Consider the following 23,279-nt stretch of genomic DNA (forward strand, 5'->3'; position numbering starts at 1 on the left):
GTATATGAATAGACAATGAAAATAACTGTAAATAGCAGCTCCTGAATGGGATTTGGGTTCAGACACAGAAGAACCATAGGGTGACATATTTTAAATATTTTGATATTTTAAAAGCAGCTTTTAGTATTTCGTCACCAAAATACATGCAAATTGGTCTATTTTTAGGTCAAAAAATAAATCCATGATCCAATATTTCCTACTTTATTTCTGTAGAATGTAGACTTCCTGTATCTCCAATTTTGTTCAGATATATCCAATGATGAGGCAAAAAAAGATATTAGAACCTAATATTTTAACAAAATAAGTTTTAAATGTGGAAATGGCAGCTTAGAAAATAAATTGTCTGCATAATGTCCAGCTTACTGTTTCCAAAGCTTTCAACCCTGTTTTGTGGTGCTCCTTAATACACAAGTTATTCAGTTGTAATGGAGATAATTCAGCAGCAATCATGTGATGTACAGATTCCACTTATTTGTTCATCTGCTGATTAGTCACATGATAACAACAAACCTGAGCAAATTTAGCATCTCCCTCTGCTGAGGAAGACCATGTAATGTGGTTGAAGGTTCTACAAACAAAATTTAAGTTGAACCTTTTGAGAAACATTTTGCCAAGGGGATACATGGTTTTGACAAGACCGAGACATTTATGTTGACAACATAACTGAACAGTGAACTATATCAATAAAGTGTTGAAATGAAAAAAACAACAACAACATTGAGACTTAATCTTTGGTGCCTGCTCAAAATAATATTATCTACTTGTATCCTTTTCAGTGACAATAGTTATTATTATAAAGTTGTATATCAAAATTATATGAAACTTGTAAATGTCCAAACTTTGAATTAGGTAAGGTGAGATACCATCAGTATATAAATCTATTGTATATAGAAATATTCATTTTTACATAAAAATACTCAAATTGAAAAAATATGCCACACACTAATGTTTATTTTTCTTCCTTTTTACTGAAAACGCTGACCCAGTAGCCATCTTCCGGGTACTGAAAAAACAACAACAGTATGAGCAAAACACACCTGGGTATTTCAACAAAGAAAACTGACAGGTAGAGAGCAGTTGTGGAAGATATACACACTGAGGCAGGGCATGGTGGGGGGAAATGAGGCAGCTATCATCACAGTACAATAATGTTTCTCAACATTAGATTTCGGTTTACCTGCAAAACTCTTTATATTGCCTCAAATTACAGTAAACTATTTGATAGCAACAGAAAAATTACGTTTAAAATCATCTGTTTAGATTGTAAACTGGAGTTCTGATTTTCTTTTCTTCGGCTTGTAAGAGCAACAAACACTAAACAGGAATTTAATAAGACCAGAAAAGGAAGAAACTCCAGGATTTGTGTCGATTAAGGTGCAGGTGAGATCTGAGACACACTTTTTGTTTATTAAGTTATTAATGAGCTGCAGTTACTGCTCTTTCTTCTTTTTTTTTATCATTGGTTGGTTACAAAAGCAACAACCAGGCTATCTGGAGGTTGTTAAGAGGAATTCTGGGAAATGTTGGAAGGAAAACTAGACAAACACATACACATCTTTCAACAAATAGGACATCTAAAACTGATGTCTGCCAGCATCTGAAGGTGTTTTTTCATTTTAGAGAATTATAGAGATTAAGACTGGTGGGTTTACTTTATATGTTCTAAAAGTTTTGTGTTTTTTGTTTCCTTTTGGAGAGGGGTATGTAGTTTGAAATGTCTTACTGCAACAATCCAATGTTAATGGCTAAAGGCAGACAGACAGTTTAATGCTTTAGAGAATGGCTGCATTAACCGCCTAAGGAATCCTGGAGCAAAAATTGGTTGTGGGGCCTCTGCTGACCCACTATACAAGTCAGTTACATTATTTCTCAAGGCACCAGGAGACTGACCCGAACTCATAAACTCTCATGATTAGTTAAACAATCATTTGATTGACAGAAAAGGATAATGGCAACATTTAACTTCACTGGTGCCAGCTTTTTAAATTTAAATATTTGCTATGTTTATAGTTTTCTATGTTAGTAAACTTAACATCTTTGGATTTTTATGTTGGTCAGACAACATATACAATTTTTGTATATTAATTTGGGCTTCAGGGAATGAGGATTACACTGTTTTATGACATTTTATACACAAAACAATCAGTCAATTATTAAAGAAAATAGCTGTGAAACATTTTGTTGATACAAATAATTGTTGTTTGCAGCTTAAAGTTCTTCTTTGATTAAATACAACCATGCCTGTGCAACCCCTGCATAGAGTATTTTCCTTCAGTGCGGCAAATTTTCAACAAGTTCATGATTTCTCAAATTATGTACACACAAATTGTATGTGATAATCCTGGGTCTTGTAATCCAGACTTCTGTGAGTGTATCATAAAGAATGACCCTCAAGTGTTACTATTAAAGAGAAGTTACCTTAATCAAACTACAGTACATCACAATATGTCAAAGGAGTGACAACAAAATTAATAAATGTCATCATATACCTCGCAGGAATATCTAAATTTAGCTGATTCAGAATTTCACATTTTGGGGTTAGGTTTATGACACCTAAAATGTTTTGTTAAACAGTTACGCTCAATGATGGGCCTCTGTAGCCCTGCCTCTGTGTGTATATCTATCCTGAGGGCAAGTTTCAATCCGAAATCCCTTATTTTAACAGAATGGAAGGAAAAACAAGAAAATGGCTGCGAACAACAGTTGTACAAATTGACCAGTGCATTGAGTTTTAAAAGTCCAGTTCAGCATGTTCAGGAAATTTAAAAATTGAGTTCATAAATCAAGCTGTCATTTTGTGTCTGTCAACATGTTTTCAGGTGAGAACATTTTTGCGGTCGCTGTAAGACGTGACTTAGTCTTCTGCTTCTGCACTTCTTGTCACAATCCACTAATCCAACAGCAGTCATCCCTTCTTTCATGAGTCCAAATAAACCGATCGGAGGGCGTTTCAATCCAACTTGACACACGGACTTCCAAGGACTCTGATTGGCGGATGCTGGAAGACTGGCAGACCAGTAAAGATCAGTCCTCCATAAGAAACCTAGAGACAGCATTGGAGACAAGATGGGGTAAAATTACAGATATTATCACATAAAATGGAAAATTAATATATATCACACAAGAATATCACTGTTACAGGATCATCATACTGAGGGGACATTGTTACCTTCGAACAGAGCTGTTTACATATTCCTGGTTTTCATGCTAAGCTAAGTTTACTGGTTGTAACTTCACATTTATTGTACAGACATGGGAGTCGTTTGATCGTTTCTAACTCTCAACACTAAAGTGAAGGGCAATATCTTCCAACTGTCAAACTATTCCTTTAAACAGAGGGCTAAAAATATTACTGTTGCAAAAACTCATTACAACTTTGTTGGATTATTCTTTCTTCAAGTTTTAACAAGAAAGTAAAGGATCAAAGTATCAAAAAATATACTTAAATAAAGTTTCCAATTCAATTCAATTCAATTCAATTCAATTCAATTTATTCATATTATTAAATTATTTCAGGGCACTTAACATGGTAAAGTCGTTACAACAGAACTTAACAGCATTACACAAAAAAACCAATAATTCAACAGTTCCCACATGAGGGAGGAAAAAACTCTCCTTTAACAGGAAGAAAAAACACCAACAGCGGGAAGGAAAGACTCCTTTTTAACTGGAAGAAACCTTCAACAGAACGAGGCTCAGAGGTGGGCAACCATCTTCCTCAACCAGTTGGGGTGAGGGGAAAGCATCCCAGAGAGTTTTCTATGTGCCTTAAAATTACAATAACATCTGTGTATCTACAAGTGTAACAACTAAAGTAAGCTGATGAGGAATTAACTCACTTGAGCTGAGGATATCTGTGCTGCTACGTCTGCGACTCAGCCTCCTGCACTGCTCCCACCACCCTCCGAATGCTCTTTATTGACAGGTACATCTCCTCCTCAGGGTCGTAGTAATAAAACTTACTCAGGTAGGAGATCAGTGGTCTGGAAAGAAGTACAAATATACACAAGAGAAGGTATAGTCAAACACAAAGGGTACATAACTTGATTAATTGTAAATTTGCTGTGTCAGAACCTAATAATCTAGTTTTAGAATATTTTTTTTTTTACTTGAGCAAATTTTGTAAGCTTGTTGTAGGTTGTTAACAGAGAAAACTTCAGCCAAAGTAGTATTTCATTAGAGGAGTACTGTGAGGCAAACATTACTAATCATTTTTGTTATTAATACAATATTTTCTTTAATGATCGATTGATTTTTCAAATTAAATAATGAATAAACTGTAACATTTTCTGACAATTTTGATTGATTAACTAACTTAATTATTTCATCTTAACTGAGTGGTTTTTGGATGTCTCAGAAAATAAAGAGAAAAACACTGAAACCTAAAGTATTGTAACAGGGGCCCGACAACATTTTTTTTGCCCAGGGTCAAATCTAAATTAATCTGGCTAGATGCTGGTCGCCATAAATGTCTATGTATAAATGTACCTCATATTATTCCAATTCATCAGGTAAGATGGGTAAGTGAGAGGTTTGCCCTGCTGGAAGCAGGCAAATAAAGAACCAGGAGATCAACAAAAGCATTAGAAAACTCCATTCAAGTCCATGGCAAGCTATCCAATATTTGTTGAGATGTCACACAGCCTCATTGCTAGCACCAATTTTTTTTAAATCCTCAGACATTTCTCTCTGACCTAGCTCCTGATCTTAGCTTTTGGTTAGATACAAACAACTTTTATTATTATGCCTAATTTAAGCACATCAACATGCCCTATGTGTCTCCGTCCTCCTGGTTTCTGTGGCAGAATTTATCCAGATTTGTGTAACACAATAGAGCCCAACCACAGACTGTATATAAAAAGAGCATAACAGCTGCTAAAGAGTTAAAATCTCTCAATATGCTCAATAGTGATCAAAGAGTCTAATGTTTATCCTCACATAGTTTGACCATAAGCTCAAAGAGAAAACGAGGTCTTGACAAGCTCTTTGTCAAAAACTTGGGATCGCACTTTGGAAAATAAGTGCTTCAAAGGGGGTGCAGAGTTTTCCACAGCTGTAAACAGTATATCTACAAGATGGTGGATATACAAATGATTACATGACTGATAGGAGCTGAGTACCTGGGCAGTGGAAGCTCTTGGATGTGATCAATGCGGACTATTTGTCGGATGCAGAAGCGACAGAGGTGTTGTAGTGATTTCACGTTGCTGAAGCGAGAAACAGGATACAGCAGCTGAACCGGAGTGGGAGGAAGCCCTGGAACAAAGAGTCAAATTTGACTTACTAACACATTTTGACCCAACCAACCCCCTCTCTCTATCACTGTGGCACATCTATTCTTTGGGGCATCTAGGTGGCCCAATGGCTATCACAGGTAGGCAAGTTTGATTCCTTTGGTGCACATCACTCCCCCTCTCTATTTCCTCATTTCTGTTGCTACTCGACACTTTCAAATACAGTAAACAGCAAAAAATGGCCTTAATCTGTAGTGGTGTTTTAATTGATCTGATATAAGTCTAATATTCACAGTCTTTTAGCTCTATTTTTGGTCTCCACTGACTTCTCTTTAGCTTGTAAAGGCAGTGGATTTTTTTTTTTTAGCTTTTATCTGAAAACAGCTGCCTGCTGCAACTGCAGTGAGCTAATAAGTTCAGCACTACCGGAGACCCTCACACATTTAATACATTTTAAAAATGTGAAATATAGGTTGCTGGTGTTATGTGGAAGGGATATATTTCCCAATTAGAAGTCACAATAATATTTAATATTTACTTTTTTAAGTAAGGATACATATTTCACCTGAAATAATAGCAACTTGTGGAAGTTCTGTCATAACTGTGTAATGTTTGAAAGTGAATGCTAGTATTTGATATTATTTACACAGTATTCAACATGTCATAAACTTCATAATTTTTTTTGAATTGCTGTCAGTTGTAAAATTAGCTCGTAGGTGCATTACGTTAACAACAGATATAGTACATGCACGAAGTGCCCGAGGAAACAAGTGTTGACAGAGTAAATTCCAATGCACACACTTGCAGTATTTAAAAAACTTGTCTCATAAGGTATATTTGCAACATAGAGTAAAAACTCTAAAGTAAAAATAATACATGATCAGTCTTGTCATATTTAGAGAATTTTGACATGCATTCACAAAATCATAAATCCTTCGCAGGCTGAATGCAGACATACAGCTGTTACATTTCTCCATTCCTGTGTCTCAGGCACTTTTCACAAAGGGGCAGCTCACATTCATTTTTGATTGGCTTGGGCTGCGTGCAGATATATGACCTATATTTTTTTACCTGGGACTCTGGAGCGGAGAAAGTAGAGGAATTTGCCGTTCTTGGAGTGCATGATGGCTCGCTCGATAAACTCCACCACAGAGTGGCAGCGGTCCTCAAACTTCGGGTGACACCACAAGCTAAATGTTCCTAAAGGCAGAAAGAAAAGGTTTTATGTATGTATGGCATGTAGCATTTTATTGTCTTTAAATCATCCTCACATGAGCGAAACGTGAATCATTTTTATACTTGCACTAAACATGTCAAACCATTTAAACACTAAACACATTAAACAACATTAAACACTCTACATGCTGAGAGAATTGCTCTTGTAGTTTCACGGTAAATGTTTCAGGGTCTTCAAGTCACCTGTCTTACAAAAATGTCCTTCAGATAAAGAGCTTTATTGTAATTGGCTGAGCTGTGGAGAAAGAGCTACCTGGGCAGAGCAAACAGGATGGACCAAAACAATTAAATGGCCCAGCCAAGTAAATGTAGAGCTGCACAATAAAGAAAGTTTACACTGACACTTACTTCAAGTTGTAATATCAAGCACTGTCTTTAAATGCTGGAGAGCAATGCAACGTTAACACTGCTAATGTATTATGTTGTGATTTTTGTGTTCCTGGAGTTGTGTTTTCTCACTTTGAAGCATTTTTTTCTAAATGTGTTGTCAAATTGATGTCGAGGTTTAATTAGATTACGTGTGCATTATCTATTTGCATCTATCTTTTTAAGTGCAGTGCATTGGGGAATTGGAGGACAGGGGTTTCCTCTACCTTACAACAGAAATGAGCTGCAACAGATTGCAGTCGGAGATACCCATACCTCTAGGAGAGCTCGTATTTCTAATAATATTTGTGAAAGTTTTAACCAATGTAACCTTGAGTGTGTGTGTGTTTTGTGTATGTGTATGGTTATTTGAAATGAATGGTTTTCATTGCTGTGATGTTGTAAATGTTATTTGTTCTTATGTTTCTTGCAAACGATATCTTGATCTCACTGAGACTTGCTGAATAACAATAATTGTGGACTGTGCTGACAGGTCATCATTGTAAATGAGAATTGGTTCTCAATTGATTTTATCTGGTTAAATAAAGGTCAAAAAAAATAAAATAAATAAATAAATAAATAAAGCTAAATAAAACTTGACTTGAGCTCCCCCCTGTCTCCAGTCTTTATGGAAGATGGGCTTACCATGTCACAGCTCTATACTAAATGCACTTATACATTTCACTCTCAGAAAGAAATAAAATGACTCTTTCCTCTATTGAACAGTGCAAAAATACAACTCTTCATAGACTGTTATTGAAATGATGAGCCAGTGCAGAACAGTAAAACATGGAGGGTGTAGTTGTCATTGAAAAACTGTCTAAACTTAATGTATAGAAAAAAATAATCTATAACCAACCAATATGTAATCAGACACATCTAACCAGTTGGAATAATAGGAGGAGTTGACTCCCTCTTGACCACTCAGTGACTGTTCAGTTCTCTGTTCAGGCCTCAAAGCTTTCATCAAATATGATTGTTGTTGTTGTGAACGTGTTGTGGCCTTATAACGGTGACTCATTAATGTAGAGCCCCATTTATTTGCATCTGCATGTGAGTATGTGTATTTTATTATTTGCCTGGTTCCACATAGAAGATTCCACATGTGATGTGTGCAAATACAGTATGCATGTGATGTTTTTATGAGTTGTTGCAGTGTTGCAGTTTTACTTTATTAAATCTCTTTTCTGTTCTGATATTTTATTTTATGTAATTATTATTTGCTGTGTGTTTCCTAAAAAACACAAAGCAAGATTAATAGTAAATTCTGTAACTTGTACAAATAGTTTTCTGATTTTGTTTGTTTAAATTCTGAGAACTTCTTTGTGGTAGGGTGTGTTTTAAACATTTTCTAAACAGAAATGTATGTGTTTTCAGGGCTGTAGCTACTGTACCATTGAAGGCACTGAGTTCATTTTCACAATATTGTTTATGGAAGTGGATTTAACCAGTCTGAGGAGTCTGAGGATAATTGTTTCCCAATTGGAAACAATTCTTCTGTGAAAATGTGGTGAAATTCAAATACATTAAGAATAATTTGGTTTGTTTTCTCAAGAATTACAATTGTGGAGGTGTGGAGAAGGCTTTTAAATCACAATCATGAACCTAGATAGTAAAAAGTATAAACATAATTGAACATTTAAATATATACACTAGGTGAAAACATAGCTACTCTTCAATAGTATTCATCTATGGAGCCCTTGCTGTTTTGCATCGTTATAAAAAGGCATACATCTCTGATGATACTATGTTTTGAGGCTTGTGGTTTATCTATTGGGTCAGGAACTATTGGAATTCTTTGAGATTTATTTGCATCTCTACTCTGACTTTGTGCTCAATCGTTTTTACATCTTTGGTTGATTAGTCAACTAATCAGTGTTCTGGTTCCTATTTGACAAAGAGTCGTTTTTCTTTGATGGGACGAACGGTGAGTCATCACTCATTACTTCTGAACTCGTGCTTGAGAGTTATCCCCAGCATACTGTCCTGTTTTCCAGCAGCTGTTGCAAAAACTCCTTTGTTCCAATGTCATTTATGACACTTAGCAGCAATTTAATGCTTCTCTTGACTGTTTTGCTGCATCTGTTAGTAGAACAATATGCATCTACATGTACACTTTTCTGTTTTTGCTGTTTCAACAAGTTCAAGACCTATCATGGTGAGAAATAAATCTTCCATCACAACAAAGAAGCAGAAGTCTGTAGTTTCACTAGACACCAGTGTGTGGTGCTACGGTGAGTGTGTCAAAAACATGCTTGGAACACATTGTGAACTTTGGCATGTTGATGCATTAATTCTTTTGTATTGTAAGAGTTGGGAGGATGTTGCTGTGTTTGTCTGGGAATTAATCAATTCTGTGACAAATTTCCCCTCGGGGACAACACATTTGATCTACATCTCTAGTCACATCTTTGACATCACAGCAATGTTAACAAATATGTTAGTGTTCAATAAGCACAAGATAATTTTCATCGCCCTGCCTAGGGCCACTATTCATGGGAAAACGGCTTTTGTCTGTAAATGAAAGCCCTGGCACATCTTTGATTGCAATTTGGACATGGTGAACAGGAAGTACAAATTTATGGAGCACAATTGTGTGTCCATACTCCTATACTGTATGTGGTACACAGTCTGCTTGCATGAATGCATAAATATCTGAGGTGCCTCATCATGGTAGTGTGTGCATATCTCTGTTAAACATCTAAAGTGTTGAATAACCAGCATATAAAGGTGTGTGGGTTTGTGTGTGCTCTGAATACTCCATCCTTGTGAGCACCAATGTTGAGTTTCAGACTGTTTTTTGAAAATCTATTTCTTCTGGTCTTTGGTTTTAGGGTACAGCTTAGACATGGAGCTTTGATGGATTAAGCTGTAATTACATCTTCCCTGTACTCATGGGTTTGCGAGGGTCTGTAGCCCAATATTTACTGTGAAGACTCTTTGCAAAAACTCTAATTAAAACCTGAATTCCTTTCAACATTTTAGTAAAATTACTCAGTCAACCAGATGTCGAACTCAGGAACACCGGGATTAGTTTGTTCATTTCATTTAATGACGTAAAAGTATGAAAAAGGGTTTGCTCACTTAAATCAGAAGATATTTCCTTCAACTGCTCCCTACCTCACTGCGAGCTAAACACTACAAAATCACGACTGTTTGCTGTCCTGGCTCCTAAATGGTGGAATGAGCTCCCCAATGACATCAGGACAGCAGAAAGTCTATACATCTTCCGCCGCAAACTAAAAACACACCTTTTCCGACTTTACCTTGAATAGGTAGCACTTTAGTGGCACTTAAAATGGCACTTACTTATAGCACTTTGAAGTTTGGCTATCTTGAAGAAAATTGTACTTTCTTAATTGTTGTTGTTCTGAATTTGTACCCTCATGATTGAAATGCACTGATTGTAAGTCACTTTGGATAAAAGCGCCAGCTAAATTAAATGTAATGTAATGTAACTGCAAACTGATGAATATGATCGCGGGGAAAGATTTTTGTTCTACTTTGAAAAAAAAAATCTGCCATCTTGATGTTTTTTTTTACCTGTTTTGTCTGTGAAGCATTTTATTTATTTTGTTTTCATATGTCTTGTGTAAAAATTGGCTTCTGTTATAAACTAACAAGCGCTAACTGTAGAATAACCTACACGGAAATCAAGTATTGAATGGATCCTCTGTCACCCTTCCTCCTGGCAACCCTGGAATATATCAGGAGTTTTAATCTTAAAGTCTACGGGATGAACTGTATTATTTGAATTAAGACACACACAAAAGTAGGTTAAGGTTTGGTTGTAAACAAGTCCTTCACCTGTACTCAATCAATAGCCTAAAACTGTGTGTGTGTGTGTGTGTGTGTGTGTGTGTGTGTGTGTGTGTGTGTGTGTGTGTGTGTGTGTATGTGTGTGTGCGTGTGTGCGTGTGCGCGTGTGCTCGTGTGCGTGCGTGCGCGCGCTTCACCTCGGTAGTGCTCCATGCGTGTGTGGTGCGTGACTCCCTGCGACCTGAAGCTGAGGCTCAGGATGTATCGAGGGTCTGAACTGTCACGGACCAGGAAGGATCCGTCCGGTTTCCCCTTCAGCTTCATTTCTGCATCTTCCCAGTTCATGGGACCCCAGTACCAGCCACACTGCAGGCAGAGAACACAACAAAACATTCAGGAGCCAATTAACTAATTAACAAATAAGGAAGGAATAATGTAAACGTGAACTGAATTTTTTTTTTCTTGCGTTCCCGTGCTAAAGACAAACTACAACTTTTCAACTTGTGTCACAGATTAATGCTGTGTTCCAAATGACATACTTCCCTGAGTACACCAACAAATAGTGCTCTTACATGTTAGGACTCTTACTTGTGTGGTACTTGAATTTTGAAAAGGTAATGTTTTTTTCAAATCGCACACCGTAGCATGTGAATAGATTGACCGCTAACATATCTGCAGCTTTAAATATTTTACCCAGAAATTAATGTGTTTTCATGCCCTCTGTTTTACACACTCAATAAACACACTGATGGCTTATGTCCAGCAGCAGTATAGTGGTACTGAATGAAAAATAAACACTTTGATACAGTGTTTTGCAACGGCTGAGCTTCCTCAGTTACCTTCATTTGAAAATTCTTTACATCGGTGGTCCCACCCCTCTCTCTATGTAGCCAAGATGGCAACCATTTAGGGTGAATAGTGTGGAGTGTTTGACACACATTTTTTTCACCGTTCTGAGCGCAACATCTTGGTACTTGTAGTGCATAGCATGTTTCTGTATTTGTCACTGGGAACACACTTATGCACTCAAAATAGTACGGGTTAGTACGTGAGTACGCCATTTAAAACACAGCATAAGATTCAAGTTTAATTAGGACTCACTCGGTTTCACTGAAACAAGAGACTAGGTTGATTTTACTGGCACAATTTCAGCAGTTATGCCATCACTAATTTTGAAGGCCCATAGGGATAGGCATTGCCAATTGGGTGTGGCTATGAATGCTGTGGCATGCAGCTCCATACTTGTCCACATACCAATAGACATTAAATAAATCCTGATAATGTGTTTTCTAAGGTATAAGAATTAGAAGAATTCTTACAGTGTAGCAAGCACTACACCATCAGCACCAGCCTGTGTTACCTTCTCCAGCTCTCTCAGGCTGGCTGTGAAGTTGCTGGCTTCTGATCTTCTCAGGGCACACAGCATGGGGGGCGGAGCCTGTCTGCTAGGGGGCGGCGCATCAGCTGGTGATAGGTTTGAATGAGGAAGGGCCCGAAGGAAGGCGTCTAAAACAGAGAATGTAAAGTTGTGAAATAAAGCATTTTTACCATCAACATGTCCCTTTTATATAAATGACGCTCATTTAGCATGTTCAAAAAGTTAGGGTGAAGGACACTAAATTCTGACTACATTTTCCACCACCCCCCAGACACATCTTACCATTGAGGCTGAGACTGTGCTGGATGGTTGTGTGGGAGGGAGGAGGAGGAGGAGGGAGAGGCAGGGGGAGGGACTGCAGGGAGGCGCCCATGATGCTCACTAGGAAAGGGCCAGGCTGAGGGCCGGCTATGTTGTCTGGAAGAAGGATGGGAGGGTAGGAGGAAGAAAGAAAACAAGGCAGAGGAGGTAAGGAATAATAGGAATGACCAAGCACAGATGGAGGGAGGAAAGGGATGAGACAATAGAAAAGAAAAGAATGTGCCAAGACAAAAGGGAAGTGGGGGAAGAAAAATAGGAATTAAGTTTGGAAAGGTAAAGGAAGGACGTTTTTTTTTTGTTTTTTTTAAGTCTAATTCATTCAAAATAACAGCATTTACCAATCAGACTCTTCAGTTTAGTGTGGTGAATTAAGATAGCAAAATGTGGCTCAACAGCTAAATGTTACAATCAAGATTGGTCTTTAGCAACCCAAATCAAGGTCTATATTATTTATCATCAGCTAATCCTATAAAAACCAAAAGCAATAATAAATGTACCCTACAACACAAACAATCACTATTAAAAGCCTGATGTATCCTAGTGCTATAGAGGTCTACTGTTGACCAAAAACCCCAAACCACACTGCTTCACTTGGTGACATGTTCCATTAATACCATGAACATACTCACACAAAAATATTGTCCTGCTGAACACTAAATGCATTAACTATGGATTAATCTACAACATAAAACAGTCCCCATTAAATGTACTTCTGAGTCATGTTTGTTTAAAATAACAGAGGGTAGCTGTTTTAGGAAGTTATTAAGACATTTTCAAAATTGAAATGACACAAGCTCAGGGCAAAAACTGCATTTGAAAGGTCAGAAAATGGCTCTTAATTAAGAAAAAAGGTGGTATTCAGCAATATAAAATGTCATTGTTTACAAAATATTTTCTATTTCAGCATTAGTGAGGATTCAATTTTCTTCTGTATGTTCGGATAATGACTGATTGGTCCTGTATCTTGGTGACAACATAATCAAATCTGATGTAAACTAAAGCTGTGCAGTTTCATACTCAGCTTAAAGCAGTAGAGACTACGGTGGCCCTGAAGGTCAAACACAAAAACATTTCACAAAACCAAAAAACATTTCACAAAAGACAAAAACATTTCACAGAACACAAAAATGTTTCACCAACCGGAAAGGGTAGGACAACACATGTTTGTGATTGGACAGAACTCAGGTCAATCTGCTTGCAGCATCTTGACATTGACCCCTCCCATAATACTGTTCCTGGTTCGAGCCGTTACTACGTTAGCCCGTAGAGTCACTGAGAGTGTGGCTGATGGATGATATGACACTTCAGATGCAGCCAGATACCAATCCCCTCATCAGTATGCCACTCCTATGTAGGCTACCGATTCACTGGTGGTGTGTCACTCCTTTTCCAACGCTAATATTAGTGCTGGGCATAGGAAACAAAGCTAATGTTTACCTAGCCCCCCATAGCGAGTCTGACTATTCCATAAAAGCAATGCTAACCAGGTATATGTATGGCATCATATTTATTGTTCGTCATAAACAGTCTGCACATTTGTGTGAAAAACTGGTTGCCATCATCGTAGCATTAGCCATATTCCCCTGGTGTAGATATTATTGACAGTAGCAGTATACCACTGCACCTGAAGTGTCATATCATGAGCCACTCTATGGTTTCAGCAATTCTCAGGGTAATGTAGTATAGGCTCAAACCACAAACAGTATTATGGGAGGGTCAATGTCAGGATGCTGCAAGTGGATTGACTTGAGTTCTGCCCAATCACATACTACTTGTGTGGTCCTACCTTTTCTGGTTAGTGAAATGTTTTTGTGTTCTGTGAAATGTTTTTTTGTTTTGTGAAATGTTTTTTTGTTTTGTGAAATGTTTTTGTTTTCTGTGAAATGTTTTTTTGTTTTGTGAAATGTTTTTCTGTTTTGTGAAATGTTTTTTTGTTTTGTGAAATGTTTTTGTTTTGTGAAATGTTTTTGTTTTCTGTGAAATGTTTTTTTGTTTTGTGAAATGTTTTCGTGTTTTGTGAAATGTTTTTGCGTTTAGTGAAATGTTTTTGTGTTTTGTGAAACGTTTGTGTTCTGTGAAATGTTTTTTTGTTTTGTGAAATGTTTTTGTGTTTTGTGAAATGTTTTTGTGTTTTGTGAAATGTGTTTGTGTTTTCTGAAATGTCCGTGTTCTGTGAAACATTTTTGACCTGCAGGACCACTGTAAGAGACTGTCTTTTGTGAGTCAATAGAAACTGCTGTATTACCAAAAAACAAAACAAGTACAAGTAAAAATAAACAAACAAGTCCTTAAAAATCCAAACATGAAAGGTTTTTTAACCTCAGTAGAGACTGTTTGCATTGCAAAGCTTCTCCAATCAGATCACAGCAGATTACATAAAGTTATTAAAGTTTCCAGAAATATACGACAGAAAAGAAAATTGTGAAGTAAGTATTTGAGTGAGACAGAAATATTAAGAAAAAGTGCCTGGGCTTCCTTTTCATTCAAAAGCAGGCTATCGTAAAGGGTCTGCAACCAAAAACAAAGAAAGGTTTGGTTTTAACTGTGTTTTAGACACTTTATGTGCAGCACAAGACAAGAAGAGAAACAGAAGTAGAAACCAACAGGATGTTGAGAACGTACCTAACAGACTGAGACTTCGGCGTGGTGGAGGCGGAGGCGTGGGAGGGTGTGGTGTGTTCGCCCCTCGCCGTGAAATATCAACATCCACAAGAGAAACAGTCTCACCTGAAGTCAGAAATATAGCAGGAAGGAAAGATAAGAATATAACAAAAACACGGACAGTATAATAAAAAGTAAAAAGGATTCTGGTTTGTGCACCTATTATTGTGTGTTGTTCGGTCTGTGCTGCAGAGTGCCATTGAAGCTGCACCAGGCAGGATTTTTATGGAAAATTACACCTAACTAATCAGCCTAAATCACTGCAATAATTGAGATGCTGCGGATTCACTGTTGAGTGAAATTCTGCAGTTGGGGATAGTTACTGACAGAGAAGGAAACAAAGTAAAATGTTAAAGATACTATAAAGCAAATTCAAAGATTTGCTTCTCAGTACATTATATACGTGTGAAATGAGTTGCTGAAAGCATGTGCAAAGTTTGAAAACTTTGTCGCACTGAAATGTGGAGTTAGACTGTTAAACAGTTTCTCATCCGTCTTCAGCTCAGGTTTTTTTAGGCGGGGCTAAAACCTAGCTTCAGTACATCACCGAGCTAGATCACAGCCGGTTTATATAACCTTCTGCATGGCTCCTCCTCTCACACGGTGAAACGCTATAAAAGCCTGGAGCTCATTTGCATAAGAGGTCGTCCCACTCAACTTCAGTTGCTACTCCTGCCATAGTCAGATGTTATTGTACATCAGCTAGCTGCTACAGGACGTCTCCCTCCACCTGCAAGTTCATCTTTCCTGGAAGCAAGAACCTCCAAAGCAGCGCTGCATCGCTATTTAAATGTCCTACTGATGAAGAAAGGAAAAATAGGTGGATTGATTTCATGAAAAGCTAAAGGAGACCGTAGGATTAACACCAACAGCCGCCTCTGCAGGGACCATTTCACGGTGGATTGTTTCACCAACTTCCACCGGAGACAGACGGAGTTCACGGACACACCGCTTCTCCTGCAGCACGGAGCCGAACTGAACCGTACTAGATAACTTTTCCACAGTAACTCTGCTATATTTAGTGCAAACCCCTGATGTGATTTTACTTGGTGTAGAATAACGGTATTTTCGTGAAATGGTAGATAATGTGCTAATTAGCTTCTTGAGCTCGTAGCTGAGCAGAGTTCAGAGGAAAATGCTCCGATAACCGCTGATTTTTTTTTATGCATGTCCATCTAGCTACGATAAGGAACTCTAATATATGTAACTCTGTATTTTACATGTCGGGGTGATGGTAAACATGAACCAGAGGAGATCTTGTCCTCCCGATTAAAGAGGGTTGTTGTTTTTGTACTCCGGTGTAACGTTACAATCACCGACCCTCTCGGTTACATGTACCGGTACCGGTCCGGATAAACGAGCCCGACTACATGTGCAGGAGGCTGCAGAGAGCAGGTGGAGGTGGTGGAGGAGGAGGTGGAAGTGGAGGAGGACGTGGAGGAGGAGGTGGAGGAGGAGAAGGAGGTGGAGGGACATCAGTGGAAGAGAAAGACTTTCGGCTCGACCTGAGCAGGTTCAAAGTTTGAATTGATATGATATATTGAATTGACGTGATGTAATGAATTGATGTGATGTAATGAATTGACATGTGATGTAATGCAGCGTTGTTCATGTTGCAGTCGTTACAGAACTAAATCAACTCCTCTGCTCTTATTATCTCCACTATTGTAATGCAGGTGGTTAGAAGTAGTTGGAGACTCACTGTCTTCTGTCTCTGGTGTCCAGTTTGACTCCTGTGTTACAGCTCAGGGGGACACGCTGGATTTATATGCATCTGTATGTTTCCCTCATTGGACAAATAAATTCTAATTCTATTCTGTTTTCACAAAGCAGGTTGCTCCATCCACCAGACAGACAGAGTACCAGTGGGACATCATGCATAAAGTCACCGAGAGGTTGGATGTCAGACGGACCGCTTAGTGGGGGAAAGAACTGCAGCCACCACTGAATACCTTCCAGCGAGTGGGCGGAGCTTCAGCTCCTTCAGGACACGCCCCCTCCCTCCCCCAGTCTCAGAGTAGAGAAGACTGCTGATTTTCTCACAATTTCAAAGCCTAATTTAACATAACTGTCAGTGTTCTTTTTCATTCAAATTTGGATGGGTAGTTAACAACCCATACTTCTGCGGTGTGATGAACTTAAAACTCATTTTCATTTCTACTTTACAGCATCTTTAAGAGCCAAATCCCCACCATCTTGTAAAAGCAGGGAAAGCTGGATTCACCCACAACAAAGCTCAACCTCTGTCATCTCTTTTGCTTCTTTTTTGGTTGTGAAACATGACAGACAGCTTTCGGTGAACATAAGAACCCCGTGTGCAGGATTTCCGGTTTCTAAAGCTCTGAACATTTCAAACATCTCCCACTAAGGCACAGCTAACGTGAAATGCTGGGTGTAGATTTAATGTTATTTTTCTAATTGGTGGATGCCTAAAACTACAAAAACTATGTGGAACACAAGAGTGTACTGGGCCCTCTGCTAATTATCCCGAAAAAAATGAACAAAAAAAACCAAACATGTTTTCCAAATGCCCTATGATTCACTAACAAACACAGAGCAGTTTGTAAATACAAAACACCATTAACACACTAATGCATTTTGTTTTGTAAATAGAAAGCACACCTCTTAAACAAACACACACCATTTTTCTAAAAAAAAATCACATGCCTCAAATACTTGCTCCTGGACAGTGAGAATGAATCCACCCCTGAAAATAGTCTGCAACAAAGGCACTACTTATTCCTGTAAGAGTAATGTTTGTTTACATTCTAGGGGGCCAGCTGTTTTATGGATTTTCTTAAGACATTTTTAAGAAATACACTATATTTTGTAAGCTGTTATTTAGAATTACGTCTTTATAATGAACTAATGAGCTTGGGGCTGAGAGCACAACAGCTAATAACAATGTATATCAAAGAAATAGTCATTTAGAGAGATGTGCTTGTTTGTGTCTGTGTTAAGTGCAGACATTTGACATGTTTAGCTCAACATGGGTTGAAGATGTTGTACAAACAAAGGAAGCAGTAGAAAGAGTCAAAAAGGGGGAAAAGTCACACCCCAGAAGCACACCATGTTATACCTTGTTAGTTATAAACTGGTCATCAATAGCCTACATCATAGACTTTTTCAGGGGTTTTATGTTGTGAAAATCTGGGCTTCTTGCAGCAATTTCTTAAACAAATATGAAATTGGCAGTTTGTCAATTTTCTCATCTGTCAGGGCAGGACATCAAACTAGCATCCTTCCTAATATGTGGAAGTATTCATTCCATTTTACTGCTCAGATTAATGTCCCACATCCTCGGGGCAACATATATTGTTAGGCAGCTACTGATGCCCACATACACAGTATGGTGTTTTCATCATTTCCCCATGCACCTGGAGCTTAAATGGCAAGTTGATCAGCTGTTGGAGAATATCAACTGATTTATTTTTAAGCCTTTTTTTTTTTCTTCCAAAATGCCCCAAATTATCTGGTACCAGCTTTTCATATGTGACCCAATGTTATTTTTCCTGTTGAGGTCAAATGTTAAGTTTTTCACAGCTGGTCAGACAAAATAAAAATAAAAATAGAACATGTTCAATTTGGGTTCACTAAGGACATGTTTTCAGATTTACACTGAAAGGTCAATAAGCTATTAAAGGGGGTTCCTGGTTGCCTGCATTGCAGGTTGGTAATCCAGTCTCACAAATACAATACAGAAGATCTTTTATCTTTGCTGTGCTTTGAAGAAGTGGAAATGTACAATTTCAACTTTAAACAGCCATCATTTGTAATTAACCCTGACCAAAGTAGCTTTACTAATTACCACATCCAAAAGTTTCAGTTTGTCCAACTGAAAATTGTTTTCCATGAATTTTGTATCAAAGGCCACCTTTGCTTTTGTATTATTGTCTGGCTTGACTCGTGAGAAAAGTCATTTTGAGTAATTCACAAAATTTATCTTAAAATCTTAACAGCCCCACATACGGTACATGTTTGCAGTCACTCTATCACACCTCTATGCTGCTATTTGACAACACCGAACCCCGAACAAACATAAGGCACAACTTGTCTCACCCTAACAGGTGCAAGAAAAGTAAAGGCCCCCTGTGTAGGTGGATGATGGGGGTACAGGGGCTGTTGAATGCAAATTAGTAGGCCTAATAATATTGTCAGATAAATCCGAAATGTAGTGATGCAGAAGTTGCATAAAAGGCAGATGCTTAAGCAAAGTATACTGAAAGTATATCACTTCAGTAAATATACCTAATTTCTTTCAACAGTTGTTTTCGGAGATCTAGGGAGACTGAGCTTTTGACGCCATAGGACTCAAATAGAGGAAAGCTCTTCCCACAACTTTAAAGTTTCCAGATTCTGTGGATTCTTTTAAAAGGCAGCTAAAGACATACTGTATCTGTTGAGACAGACATAAATTTCATGCACCAGTTTGCACTTTATCTTTTTATTGTTTATTTTATAAGGGTATTTTTAATTACTGTATTTTCACTATGTTATCTCGTGCTCTTGAAAATATCTTTCTGACATATCTGTGAAAAGTGCAATACAAATCCATTTTGCTTACGTACTGTTAATATTCGACAGCAGAACTAGGGAGCGCCGCAGACCATATTTGCACCCATAGTTTTAAGTCATGATTAAGTCAACAGTTTTTAAAAGTCTATTTAAACCTTTAAATATAAGAACCAGATGTTTGTTTAACCTGTCAGTTTCTAATCAACCTGTCGGCAGTTACTTTACTTTAACTTACCAGTGTTTGTGCATGAACATAAATGTGGCCAAAATGTAATGGTTTTGTACCAATTAGTAAACAATCACTTCCAGTCACATTATTGTGACAATTTGATTTCCATTTTATCTGATGATAACTGAATGTTCTGAACATTTTGAATGTTGACAGGAAAAAATTTAAGTGGGCATTTTCCAACATTTTCTGACATTTAACAGATGATACTAATATGTGATAAATCACAGGTCTGTCGGAGAGTATGAGCGTCATGTAGCAGGGCATAAAGAATTTGTGAGGCAAACAGTGTCACAGCCAAAGCAGCCCTTACCAGTGAAAGCAGAGAGCGAAGCAGAGAGGGAGGCAGGGGAAAAGGCACTGTGGGCCCTGGTCAGCCTGGGCTGGCTGTGGCTATATACAGACATCAAGACAGAAGAAGAACATAAGAAGAGAGTTAGTGTGCAGAATAAGTTTTAGTACAGAGGCTTAGTTTTGCCAATGTATGTGTGTTTTAGTGCTTTGGGTCCTGCAGCTTTTTTCGGTACTTTTTCTGTTTGATGCTCTTAGCTCGGGCACTCAAGACTTCTGGGGCTATGTTTTTTTAATCATAGTCCTCCTTCAGTGTGCTGCTGTGAACAATGACTTAGCAGTGAGACGATGGAGGGTGACAAGCCACAAAGGTCTGAAAAATGTCTGTATTTCATAATATACGACGCTAAAAGGTTCTCAAAGAGAAAGCTGCTTGCTGACATAGTTAGAACTAATTCAAGCCTGTAAAAAAGGAATGTACATTTAAAAAAACAAAAACAATCAGAAGTTAATGCTAGTGTGGCAAACATTGGGAAAGGAAATAACATGTTTGGACACTTAATGAATCACCATCATAGCACAACACAATGACTGGGTTCAAAATGTGCCTTCTTTTAAGAGATTTAATTTTTGCTCACTCTACCATGGACTTACAAGTTGAAACAGTTTTGTTGGTTTTGTTTTGGGGTTTGTTTTTTTTGTCCTAAAAAGTTTCTGACCTATATTTTGTAAAACATCCCTTTTCTTTAACTTTGGCTTTATTTACAACTTTTGACCTTGACAGCAAAGGCCTCTGTGGGAGGAACCTAAGCATGTCAATGCTATTTCAATTTCAAATGATTAAGCACTCAAACTTCCTTTTTCTGGAAAATGTTCGCTGTGGTATTGAATTCTCCCCTGATTTTACATTCATCAGCCATGGAAACTTGGCTTGATCCACCGCTTAAGGACTTGTGAAAATGTGAAAGAAGAATATTACATTGCACTCAGTCTGTTTTAAGGTTTCTCACCTGTCTGCATCCTGCTCAGCACCTGCTGTACTCGCCATGTCCACCAGACTCCCAGCAGAAGAAACTGAATAGGTCACTGAGGGCCTTTTGTCCAGAAGGTGACTGGAGCCGCTGCAGCTTTTAGTCCGGAACAGTTTACTCAGTCGTATCTTTAACGAGCCCTTTTTTGACTTCCCCGGAACTCTGAGCGTCTTTTCCCCACCCGCGGCCCGGCCTGTGGGAGTCCGCGGCGCGCTGGCGCACCGCTCTGCCCGTCTTCTGGGTGTGGACGCCTGGCTCGGATTTGGACTTGTGGCCCAGTGTGAGCTCTGGACTGGTGTAGGCGATGGTGACTTAGTCGAAATATTGGTGACAACCTCTGGATTTCCAGAGCTTACCTGCGAGAGCCGACTGGATAAATTCCCATGGAGGCTGCACACCTGTGCCCCCAGGTGCGCGGCTGCCGCCGCTTCGGTCTTCACCGGGGCCATCTCTTCTACCTGTCTCCTCAGTTCCACTTGGAAACTACTGATGGAGAAAGCCCCGGTCATTTTTTGAACTATTTCCCTTTTCCTGTTTAATAAAAAATCGCGCCGACCGTTCTCATCATCTGTCTCACCCTCCCGGCACTTATCCATGTCCAGGCCGTCAACATCCCCGCTTCCCAGTCCTTCCAGCACCAACAAAGCATCGCTAGTCTCTGTCGGGTCATCGCCGGGCTCGACTCCCCCTCCTACCTGCCCGTGTGTACCCTGACACGAACACTGCGGAAGCTCCCCTGCTTTAAACAACATCTTCGGTACCGCACCAACCCCTAGCTCTCCAAACCGCCGGGCCAGTTCAAACACGGCTCCCTCTCTGTCCCGGGTTGTGCATCCCCACTTAGAGTCGATCACGGTGAGAGGGTTGGATCTCTCGGACAACACAGGCCACTCGGGCGGGGTTGTGATGAGTCGATGTCGGCGGCACAGCTCCGCAGCTCCCTGTATCTCCGGAGATACAGAAACTGGCGGATGCGCCCCCCATGTGTGATCCAGCAGGTTCTGCTGCTGAACGTCTCTGGGGCTCATAGTGTTTTTATTGACTGCTGGGCCGGAGCAGCCAGACCCCGGGCTCTGGTCCAGAACATCCCTTGGTTGATTCAGATGCTCTAATTCTAAAATCCCTTCTCCGTTCCGCATTATATTGGAGAAAACCAGCAGCTGAGGCCGTAGGCCAGGACTGGGAGCGAAGTCAAAGCCCTGGGCCTCCATGGAGCTCTGCGGCAGGGGAGACGCGGAGAGCGGTGATCGGCTCTCCGTCACCCCGATGTCAGGTGCCGACGTGCCCTCGCTGCTCGGCTGGGCTTTGTTCAGATGGCTGCTGGGATGCTCAAGGGCCGCCGTCTGATTTCGGCTGATATCCAAACCCGCTTTAACGCCGTTGTGAGCCAGGACCTCCTTCCCATGCCCTGACACCACTCCTCCCAGCGGCAAATTCCCGTTTCCTGCGTCCAAGCGGTCATCCTCGGCCGCAGAAACCAGGCGCATCAACACAAAATCGGGCGACATATCTTGCGTGTTGTTCATAATTATTTGTCAGGATCACGAAATGAGAATAAGGCTGCTAGGCGATCTGCTCCTCACATAGCTAACCGCGGAGATCTAGTCCCTATAATAAAGAAAGGGCCAAGCTGCTGCTGCCTCCCATAAATAGGCTATGAGCGAAAATGCCAAAAAAGATATCAGGCGATTTTTTCATCATCCTCCGATACGACACAGCGTCCATCGCTCAAATATCGGGGAAAGGAGTGCAGTCTGCTCCCGACAGACGGCAGACGCCTGGTTCAGACATGCGGTTTGATTTCAGTAGAATAAAAAGCCACAGAGTCTCCGGTCAGTGACCAGCCTGCCTCTGTGTTCCCAACCAGGCCCCACCCGCTCCTCCTCCGCTCAGCCCATAATACCACTTTATGAGCACCGATGATGAGAACCATAAATTCGTCTGCGGCATTTAAATATCAAAGGGTTACCTGATTAAGCCTCACATCTGAATAGCGGATGTTTGTTTTAAAAATATGTCATAGGGGATACAGGTAAAAACAATACAGGGTAGCTTACATATTTTACAGACTATATACTCCAACTCTTATAGGCTATTTGCCATTGAATTAGAATTGGTATCAATAGGTTATTTCCATTTTAAAAAATGGAGAGGGGTCAGGGCTAATACTGCATCTATTAAAGCTGCTCTTCATACATTTTCGACAAATGACAATCAGTTGATTCGTCATGATCAGCTCTCTCAGCCTATGAAAACCG

General features: G+C 39.3%; 1 protein-coding gene across 2 annotated transcripts; it reads right to left on the bottom strand.

Annotated features, from left to right (window-relative positions):
* Positions 1-922: 922 nt before the first annotated feature.
* LOC138209118 (suppressor of cytokine signaling 7-like) lies at positions 923-22,897 on the bottom strand. Of its 2 annotated transcripts, XM_069167493.1 has the most exons (10): positions 21,001-22,897; positions 20,013-20,092; positions 14,917-15,021; positions 12,256-12,390; positions 11,956-12,101; positions 10,793-10,961; positions 6,306-6,434; positions 5,121-5,256; positions 3,840-3,983; positions 923-3,043 (listed from the first exon to the last, which is right to left on the bottom strand). In XM_069167493.1, the coding sequence occupies exons 1-9, from the start codon at positions 22,545-22,547 to the stop codon at positions 3,863-3,865; spliced, it is 2,568 nt and encodes an 855-aa protein (XP_069023594.1). In that variant the 5' UTR covers positions 22,548-22,897; the 3' UTR covers positions 923-3,043; positions 3,840-3,862. The 2 variants fall into 2 exon arrangements, with proteins under 2 accessions (XP_069023594.1, XP_069023595.1); XM_069167494.1 differs by lacking the exon at positions 12,256-12,390.
* Positions 22,898-23,279: the final 382 nt, after the last annotated feature.

Source organism: Embiotoca jacksoni, unplaced genomic scaffold (genome assembly GCF_022577435.1).
Source record: "Embiotoca jacksoni isolate LCO1_2020_lvr unplaced genomic scaffold, fEmbJac1.0.p SCAF_4, whole genome shotgun sequence".
In the NCBI taxonomy this organism is placed as follows: domain Eukaryota; kingdom Metazoa; phylum Chordata; class Actinopteri; family Embiotocidae; genus Embiotoca; species Embiotoca jacksoni.

What these genes read in the sequence shown, in the direction of transcription:
- LOC138209118 (XM_069167493.1), bottom strand. Translation starts at nt 22,547, where the DNA reads ATGAACAACACGCAAGATATGTCGCCCGATTTTGTGTTGATGCGCCTG. An exon ending in GCTGAGCAGGATGCAGACAG is followed by an intron (nt 20,093 to 21,000) that starts GTGAGAAACCTT and finishes GTCTGTATATAG; the next exon opens with CCACAGCCAGCCCAGGCTGA. An exon ending in TTCGCTCTCTGCTTTCACTG is followed by an intron (nt 15,022 to 20,012) that starts GTAAGGGCTGCT and finishes TTCTGACTTCAG; the next exon opens with GTGAGACTGTTTCTCTTGTG.